The 10586-nt window shown below is 38.9% G+C and overlaps 1 protein-coding gene across 1 annotated transcript in view; it reads right to left on the reverse strand.

The window, feature by feature from the left end:
• Window positions 1–1357: 1357 nt before the first annotated feature.
• The window catches only part of MYOF (myoferlin), a 228741-nt gene continuing 219512 nt past the window's right edge, over window positions 1358–10586 (reverse strand). The window contains 5 exon segments of the mRNA XM_075351623.1: window positions 1358–1866; window positions 3791–3938; window positions 4254–4363; window positions 5872–6047; window positions 9935–10034. Of these exon segments, the coding sequence (XP_075207738.1) occupies window positions 1828–1866; window positions 3791–3938; window positions 4254–4363; window positions 5872–6047; window positions 9935–10034 (573 nt within the window). The 3' untranslated portion in view covers window positions 1358–1827.

A 10586-nucleotide genomic window follows, 5' to 3' on the forward strand; every position in this document is an offset into this window, starting at 1 on the left:
TAGAATAAACGAAGGACAGGAAGATAGCTGGCAACTTAAGGGAAAACTCTAATAAACTGACCCCTGTCGTGCCCCATGTAGTTCTTCCGCCGTGACAAGGGCAGCACCCAAGTGTAGAAGCTGTCCCAACTAAATATGGGCCCTCCCGACAGGTTTCCTTCTCAATATAGAGAGATCATCAGGGGAGATAATTAGAAAACCTGCAGGATAAATAAACAGCGCAAGGTGTGTGAAGAAAGACAATACCGCCAATACGCGGTCATGACTACTTAGTGCATCTTCATTTTTGGATAACTGCACTTTATATATCTTGTATTTTGGTCTGATTTTAATTATTATTAATATTTATTTATTATTATAGCGCTATCAATTCCTTGGTGCTTTACATGTAAAAGGGGTATACATAAGAGGGACAAGTACAATAATCATAAACAATACAAGACACAAGACACAGACTGGTACAGGAGAATAGAGGTCCCTGCCCGCGAAGGCTCACAGTCTACAAGGGATAGGTGAGGATACAGTAGGTTAGGGTAGAGCTAATTGTGCAGCGCTGTATCAGACTGAGGGTTACGGCAGGTTGTAGGCTTGTCGGAAGAGGTGGGTCTTCAGGTTTCTTTTGAAGCTTGTCAAGGTAGGCGAGAGTCTGAAGTGTTGTGGCAGAGCATTCCAGAGTATGGGGGAGGCACGGGAGAAATCTTGGATGCGATAGTGGGAAGAGGAGATGAGAGGGGAGTAGAGAAGGAGATCTTGTGAGGATCGAAGGTTACATGCAGGTAAGTACCGGGAGACTAGGTCAGAGATGTAGGGAGGAGACAGGTTGTGGATGGCTTTGTAGGTCATGGTTAGGGTTTTGAACTGGAGTTGTTGGGCAATGGGAAGCCAGTGAAGGGATTGGCAGAGAGGAAAGGTCGGGGAGTAGCGGGGGGACAGGTGGATTAGCCGGGCAGCATAGTTTAAAATAGATTGTAGGGGTGCGAGACTGTTAGAAGGGAGGCCACAGAGCAGGAGGTTGCAATAATCCAGGCAGGAGATAATAAAAACATGTACTAGGGTTTTTGCAACTTCTTGGGAAAGGATTCTGATAGTTCTGATACATTAAAAGTTAAATTTTAATCTAGTGCTATATATATATATATATATATATATATAACATTATATCGCAATTAAATAAACTAACTTTGGCATTGGCTATCGTTAAAGCAAGAATACCTGATGGCAACAAGATCCACAATGTTTGTCATGACAAAAACATTCTGGATGGAAATGCTTAGTGTCATTTTTGGGGGAATAGAGGGGGAAGAAAACCAAAAATCGTAGCCGCAATATTGTGTATACTCCAAGAAAATCAGCCGGGTCAAGTGGAAAATAGTGATATTTATTTAGCGTGTACAGCAATTTATTACAATTGAAAAAAATACTATATAAAAAGTATACAAACAACGGTGCTTTGCATTTGACCTCTTTACATGTACAGCTAACATTATTATTGCACTTTTACAATTTCAATAAAACAAATTTTTATTTGTGAGAACATCCCACCCTTTCACCGCCCAACAAAAAAGGAATGGTTATATGTGATGTCGAGTGGAAAGTACGCAGAAAATGAACCCACACCTGAGGAGGACTTGTGTTAAAAGTTTATATTTTTTAACTTCATACTTTTTCACAAGTCATGACCCCATGAACCTTCTCTAACCTTGGTTTTAGGCCTCATCCATTTATTATATTTAACAGACAAGAGAACAAAAGGTTACACCTATTAAGAAGTTCTTCCGGCACTGGGAGGGCAAAACACTGATCTCAATATTGTTCATTTTTTATCATCTAGTTATTTGGACGCACAATCTTCATGGATACGTAGCCCTGTAATCATAAAAAAATAAAAATAAAATCATAAATTTAAAGTCAGTCAATGAACAAAAAATGGAAATAATCAATAAAATGATGAAAAGTAATTAATACAACGGCGTTACCATAAATGACATGGAGACCTTTTAAAAATACACAGCTGCACTCAAACACTAGGATACAACATTGAATATAGGAATTTGAGAACTGCATTACTGCTACTAGAAAGGAGCGCATAAAATGGCCAGTTTATAAGAGGCGAATAGCTCTAAATATCTAATTTTTAAAACTTAGCAGCCAATATTGAACAGTTGGAAGCCGAAAGAAATAAGGACGAACTAACGGGAAACTTTTTTAAAAAATGGAAGAGATTTATAGTACAACAGTATGGAGTTGCAGAAATACGGAAAGTGGTATCTCCTTTCACTAATACGGAATGGTACCTACTGGGAGACTTGCAAGGCACATTGGGAAAGCTGAAAATACACACGCAGTAGAGACACGACAGTAGGGCGAGACGAGGGTTTCAGAGAAATAGGGCTTCAAACGGGAATCAGAATATAGAGGAGCTGTGTGTTCTTTCGCGACTTATACCTGGTGTTCTGTGTATTAAAAATGTTGGGGGGGATAAAGTGGGAATAAAAGAGGGTGGGTTAAGACAAGGGTGGGTAAATTGGTAAGGTGAATTTATTCTTGTTCAAATGTTAGATATATTGTAATGATTCTGAAAACTGCAATAAAATTTGTGTTTAAAAAAAACAAAAAAAACAAACTTAGCAGCAGAAATGCAGTTCCAATATTCTTAAAGTGAATGTTTGCATACCCTAGCGTTTGAGAGTGCAGCTGTGTAATTTTAAGAAATATATTGCATTTTCAGTTTGCATCTTTTCACATTTTTCTTTTTGGATGTGTTGGTCTGCTTTTTGCTTTTTTTTTTTTTTTATTTCTTATTGTAGTTAATTCCTTTCTGGCTGAGGACTCCTCCCAGCAGCCTGATGCAATTTTTAATTTCAATTTATGTAGGTTTCTGCTAGCCCATAAAATTGTAGGCTTTTACCCCGGATAGTGGTATATTAGGTTAGGGACCCAACAAAGCTATGCCTTGTCGCTGGCTGTTGGGCTAACATAAATTGGCCATTTTATGAGCCAAGTCCATATTTTCAGTAGCAGTAATGCAGTTGCAGAACGCCAACATTCAATGTTTGCATACCCTAGGATTTCAGAGTGCAGCTGTGTATTTTGTTTTAGAAGTACCGTATTTTTCGGATTATAAGATGCACTTTTCCTCCCAAAAATTTGGGGGTTTGTGGAGAATGGTCACAGAAAGTGGGGAAATACTGCAGTTGGGGAGGCAGGGGCCATCCTGAAAAGGTCGGCGAGGAGTGCTTCAAATAATGGTACCCGGATTCAGCATGTACGCAGATTGAGCTCTCAGCTCAAGATCAGATCTGTGCATGTGCTGCCTCCGGCCCATTACCTCCCAGCAGCAGACTAAAGGAAAATGGCACCTGGAGGTGGTGCGTGTGCAAATGAGATCTCAGCTCGTCATTGAGCCAATAATTCAATCTGTTCACGCGCCGTCAACGGGTGCCATTTCTTTGAAGCCCACACAGCCGAGAGTTTCTGGATGTTCCTGCCTCACTGCCCACAGCATCGCCCTACTCCACCACCGCCCCTGCAGCCCCCCCCACCCCCCGGTAAGACACTACCAGATTATAAGACTGATCCCGTATTTTTTTTCTACCTTTTTTTACCCTCTCTAAATTTGGGGTGAGTCTTAAAAAATGAAAAATATGTTATATTGCATTTCAGTTAGCACCTGTTCACATTGGTCCGTTTGGATATTCCGGTCAATTTTTTATTTCATATTGTAGTTGAAACCTTTTTAAAGTCACTTTAAAAATTGTATGCTAACAAATAAAATGTACGTATGACTTACCGGCAAAGAGTATAAAAACACTGCGAGGAACAGCAGCAACAGGGCCAAGATGATGAAACCAATGAAGTACCACTTCAATTTGCGCCACACAATGAATTTCATTGTCTTGCACGGGTTTGTGAACCAAAGGAAGGAGGTTTCTGGTCGGCTGCATTTTGAAAGAAACAATATTAATCACACGAACAAACAGCAAGAAAGAGTTTGGTACTTTACTATGAGGAAAATAATGAAACTCAAATTAATAATTAACTCCGCGAAGAGGAGGAAAAAAAAAAAAAGAAGAAAATGTTAGGAAGTCAGAAAAGAAAATAGAAGAAAAGAGGAGTCAGAATAGGGTAAAACTAAAAAGGCCAAAAACCAGGCGACTACAATAGGTTGTCAAATCAGAACTTGGTTTTGGGAGAAGTTTGGCAAAGGATCCTAATGCAGAGCACGTTACTCCAGGAATAAGAAAAAGGCTCACTTTGGTGGGTCTAACTTGGGGTTCATGTTGGGTTCATCTCGTCCCTTGCCAGCTGGCCTTTCTTCTGCATCTTTCTCATTTAGCACTTCCAGCGTCAGCTCGATTTTTCCCTTTGGCAAACGAAAACAGGTTCATGACATCTCACTAAACATCGTGTTCTGGTTGTTTAGAGGAAATAATGCATTTTAGCTTTTAAGTAAAATCTCTTTTGGAAGCTTCTGGAGGTCACACTGTGTGTGAGCAGCAATGGTTGGGATAATGGCAACAATGCCGATACCAATTAGCCGTCAACTTATTCAAATTGTTCTCTTCAATCTTTTCAGATAGACAGAAACGTCTAAACAACCATGCTCTTATGGGACAGAGTGGAGTTTTACACTGGTTCATACAGTATACACTCCGAGACATGAGGTAGTACAGATCACATCTACACATCTCAAAAGGAGTTTAAGTTTACAATTTGATATATTTTGGGATTTTTTTTAACCTAACTAGATTATTATGATGCAAGTTTATTTAATCCACGATGAGGCCAAATTTTCTATATTCCGCAAAGTTATTTTGACTTAAAAAATAAATCAGTCGAAATCTAATATAATTTAAAAAGATCTTGCGATAAAAAAAATATAATATAATATAATATAATATATATGGCATGACTCACAGTCACTTTCATATCTATTAATCTGCTAGGATTTGTAAGGGATATTTATAATTAAAGACTATTTCAACCATAGTCTAAAACACTTGACAAATCCACGTCTTTTCGGTTCTTTTGGATGAAAAATTATTTTACTAACTTGGGCAACCCAGATACTCAAGTTTACAAGACTTGTCAATCAGATCTCTCATAAATGCCATGTCTGTAACGGTTTTCACCCGATACCCTCACTACTCTTGTTTTCCATGGATAATTTGCCATTCTTGACGTATAATTCCCTTGGAGACTAACTTATGGCCATTTGTAGGGAATTTCACAACAGCCACCCCCAGACTTTGTCTTTAACATGTTTGAAAGAGTAACCCAGTTTACGACAACCCCATCAAGATAGTCCTAGATAAAACAGTAGTCTTCTATAATTTATGGTCTAACTGTGAGACATTTTTCCATGTATACATTGTTCATAAGAGTCCATGTATACAGGAAAACCAGCTCACCCAGTGGAGATAATCCCAGACGGTGCACGGAAGGGAGGCTACTCCTAGATCCAAGTGAAGAAAACTCCAGCATCCAGTCCAGATAGTAAAATTAAGTTAGTTTCTTTATTAAATTTTCATTAAGAAAGCCACCAATATGGCGTGGTGCCAACCATACCGGAAAAGACGCGTTTCGGACGTTGCAGTGTCTTAGATCACGCGACGTCCGAATCGCGTCTTTTCCTGTATGGTTGGCACCACGCCATATTGATGGCTTTTTTAATGAAAATTTAATAAAGAAACAAACTTAATTTTACTATCTGGACTGGATGCTGGAGTTTTCTTCATATTGTTCATAAGAGTCTGAAATACTAGAACAAATATAATAAAAAAAGTTATTCAACGCATACACTTCCTGAATATATCACTACATGAATATTGTTAACTCTATGGGGATGAAAAATCAATATAAAATTCTTACTGCCAAGATACGCTTTCCATCCTTCTCAGCATAACACGGCCACCATCCTTTCATGGACTTTTGTTCAAAAAGAGACGCAACCTTTGCAGGCTTCATAAGGCTAGTCATATCCAGGCTGCATTTTTCAGGGGTTTTTGATGGCATTATTGTGCGATGTAAATCAAGTTCAACAAAACCTACAAGTAAAATAAAAGATGATTATTTAAAAGACTATAATAAAGCAAATTATAATTTTGCAAAACTTCCCAAAAAAAAAATACATACATACATACATACATACATACATACATATATATTAATTTACACACACTTTAACTTTATAAAATACAACTAGAATGCTTAGGTTTCAATTTACTTAAAGTAGTACTAAAAATTTACGTAACAGTAGGGCTATTCAATATTTAGGCAATAAGCCTTATTATTTGACTCTGAAAACCCATTTTTATTCTTATATAATAGATGGCTTTTCTTAGAAAGAATGGAGGGTGGTTCCGAAGAACCTCTTTTCTCTGGAAAAAGCGTTGTGGCCTGTACTGCATTACATTGGCAACCTACAGAATTAAATGTGCATTGTCTAACACAGATTATCCTCGGTGGTAGCACTGCAAGAAAACTGAACTGTTACCACCAGGATTACCTACAGATTATATCTGATTTCTGGTGATCACAGCAACTTATTAATCCTAATGTCAAGGGATTTACTATGATTGTCCATATCAGAGAACACTAAGAAAAGCCAACATTCACACGACAATTTTTGGTCCGACCAATGCTATTTCCTAGGGCTGTCCAGATTACTTTTTTTTCCCACATGGACCAAAAGTTACATTGCGAACCTTTAAACACAGGAGATTGTATTTGGTCTTGTGAATTGCATTCACTACTGATGTCTAAAAATGGATGCCATAAGGATGAGAATACAAATTAAAAAGTCAGACAATTGTTTTATATGCTCTTGTGACACTAACATACTTGGTGGATAGGAGGCAATGCTCAGATGGGCAAGACTCGTGCACCCAAGAATAATGGAAGTTTATGGCGTACTTGAGCATTTTTGCGGAAAATCTTCCGGACAAATGCTGGAGTCACCCCCCATTGACTACCATTATTCTCATTTGAGTTGCACCCATCCGAGCATCCAACTGCTGTTAACAAGTATCGCGCACCCGAGTATGGTAGTGCCCGCTCATCACTAGTTACGAGTACCAAGCACCCGAGCATAGTAGTGCTCACTAATCACTAGTTAGGAGTACCGAACACCTGAGCATGGTAGTGCTCGCTCATCACTAGTTACGAGTACCAAGCACCCGAGCATAGTAGTGCTCACTAATCACTAGTTAGGAGTATCGAACACCTGAGCATGGTAGTGCTCGCTCATCACTAGTGAAAGCTTAAACTTTTATTAACCATTTTTCATTATATAAAGCTGTCTTAGGACCTATTTAGACAGCCCGATCAAGGACATTGAAGGACTAGTGACGGCTACCTGCAAGCCCAACTGTGGTTGTTTAATGGCTGACCACACTTCTATGTGTACAACAAGATCATTAGTCGGACTGTTCTGTATACATGGATGGTACATTATTCTCAGCAGCACATCTGGTTTACATTTTGACAAATTTGCTGCAGAGAATTATCTCACCTGCTTTTCGTCAGGCAATTGGCGGCCCATGTAGACAGACCGATAATCGGGAAATGGGCTTTCCTAGGCATGCTCATACCTGACTGTTGGCCTATCTAAATACAAAATTACCTTACACTAAATGATTTATGCATTTTAAAAATATATTTCTAATATATTATTTTGCAGGACATCATAGGTAACCTGGATGCAGAAAGAGGTCTTTTCAAATAAAGTCTTGTAAGATTGCAATTTTTGCTTTAGTGTAATCGCCACACAAAAACACCATGACCATGTCCCTCATCTATCCTAGACATTTTGATTGAAATACTTCTTGATTGATGCCATCTGCACCTCTTTGTGAAGGACCAGGTCAAGCATCGACATACTAACAAGTTACTGTTGAAATAATAATTTTGGTAAAAGCTTTCTATGACTCAGGGCTACACTAGTAAAAGTGTCTTTCCAGATTTACAACCTTCCCCAGGGGAACCTCAGCTTCCCTTCCATAAGCGTGCAGAACATATGGTTTGCCATACATGTATTTTAGTAGAGCAAATGATCGGGATCAAGGCCAGTGGTGTCTCGCTAATGGGAACCACAAGCCTCACCTGGTTGGCTGTTGACAAATTAAAAGCAGACGCTGATCTCCATAAAAATCGAAAGAAGTCTTTTCTTTCATGAATAAGAAATGAGGATGGAAATGATGACTGGTAGAAATCTTCTCATTCGGTTTGATCGTTCGATGCCAATATTGAAGAATTATATTTATGCTGAGCCGGTTGCCAAGGGGCTACAATTAAAATGTTGTAGAATGTTCGGATTATTGTATTTCAGGGAATTTTATAAATCAAAAGCTTCTAGAAAATTTTCACAGGGTACGTCCAAATTTTGGAGCACAGGCTTTGTGCTAATTTGCTCCACAGAAGGAAATTTTTATTTTAACTGTGCAGCCCCCCCAAACTAGAATTTAAGGCAGTATCCAGGGTTTTGGCATTTATCCAAATATCAGTCATCTGCTCGGTCATGATACCAACTAGCCAAGGAGAATGGGACAATTCACATGTCCGGTATTTTCACTCATGCAAAAATAAAAATCCAAAGCCCAAAAATAATATTTTTGGACTGCTTTTCCATTTTTTAACAATCATGTCTCTTCAGTTTTTCTTGGATGCATAAAAAAAATAAATGGGAATGGGACATAAGATAACTTTTTTCCTCCAAATATTCATAATAATTATACTCTGGCTTATGGGAGCCATATAGTTGGCACATCCAGTATCCGCTGATGTAATCTTTTAGATTCACTTAATTAAATTGGCTTCATCCAATGATGACTTCGCGGTAAAAAAAAAAAAAAAATAATGATCTAAAACATTCACAGATCCTTTCAGTCCCGCTGTTTGCTGAGCCTTCAATGCATTGGACTCATTTTTCCAGGACATCCCTCAGATTGGATTGAAATGTGGAGACTTTTGAGGCCGAGACTATTTGTTATGGTCTTTACTCATGAACATTTTTTCCACAGTGTGGTAAGGACAATCACCCTGATGGAGAAAGACAATGCTATGCAATGGTTAGGTTGGTGGTATGCATTAAAGACGCATCCACATGGATTTGAGGTTCCACATCACGCTGCCTTCCCTAGCCCATAGTGCACCCTGGTACAATCTCTTCCCCAGGTAAGCAACACCTCCCCCAACATAAAAGAGGATTCATGAGACCAGAACACCTTAAATTGTACCCTGGGGTCCAATTCTGATACTCAGGAGCCCATTGTATACTCTGACACTGGACAGAAGTCAGCAAATGGATCTGTGACCGGACGGTGGCCGGCCACTCCATACAATGCAGGCCCTGACATCTTTCTATCATAGTCATCATTATTTTCCAACAATTTGTGCTTCATTAACTTTTATGTCTAAAAAGGAGAGAGCGCAATAGGGTTTTACCAGATTCACCTGGTAGGGTTGTGGAAAGGCACAGCCCCTATGAAGGTATAAGTGATAATGGCGGTTGACACAGCCCTAAGTGGGTTAATATTCGGCGCTGGAGAGAAGAAATGGGTTTAACGCCGCGCTACCGCCAATAAGGAAAAAAATGTTGATTAATGAGATCATCTTTATTCGATTGGTCGACACGTTTCTGGGATCCAGTACCCTTCTTCAGGACCAAGAGAATCAACAATATTGTTATTGTCGATTCTCTTGGTCCTGAAGAAAGTGACTGGATCCCAGAAACGCGTCGACCTATGGAATAAAGATATCATTAATCAACATTTTTCCTTATTGGCGGTAGCGCAGCGTTAAAGCAGTTTCTTCTCTCGAGCACCGAATACTAACTTTTCTGTGAAATATGGAAAAGACATTTCACACACAAATAAAATAAATATGCATTAGCAGAAATTAAAGAAATTTAACAATATGATTGAGAAATCCATACCCAAGTAATCATCCAGGGAGAATTTGTCATTGTCCCAGATTTGAAGTAACAGCTTCGGTGGTAGCTTAAATTCTGTTTTATCAAGGCTCCAGAAATGTTCCTGAAATTGACATATATAAGTTATATTGTCACATACAAGGTTCCACTCTTTTTTTTTTTTTTTTTTTTTTTTTAAATAAGGGGGGGGGGGAGAAGATAGCCACATAAATGTAAAACAAAGGTGAATTAGTTTGTGTTACTTACAGACACAAGGTCAGACTAGGCCGCAATGTCCAAAAGTAATGAGCCCAAAAGACACCACAGAGGACAACCTCTGTTTGGAATCAATTTTTAAGCAAATAATTTGGTGATTTACAAAATTATCCATTGGGCCTTGTTAGCAACATATTGTGTCCGCACAAACAGCAAGGTTCATGATGAAATTAAAAGTTCCCATGCATATTCTGTTTAGGGTTTGGTTCCAATTGCGATTTTCCTCTGCGAGTGCAATCCGATTAAACATCGGATTGCACTCGCCCCAGTGCAAAACTATGGGAGAGTGTCCATCTGTGATTCATTCCACATGCCGCTATGGCATGAGAAATCAATCGCAGCATGCTGTGTTTTGCAGCGAGTCTCGGCTCACGCACTCCCCAGGGAGCGTGTGAAAAAT

This window comes from Anomaloglossus baeobatrachus, chromosome 5 (assembly GCF_048569485.1).
Source record: "Anomaloglossus baeobatrachus isolate aAnoBae1 chromosome 5, aAnoBae1.hap1, whole genome shotgun sequence".
Taxonomy (NCBI): Eukaryota; Metazoa; Chordata; class Amphibia; order Anura; family Aromobatidae; genus Anomaloglossus; species Anomaloglossus baeobatrachus.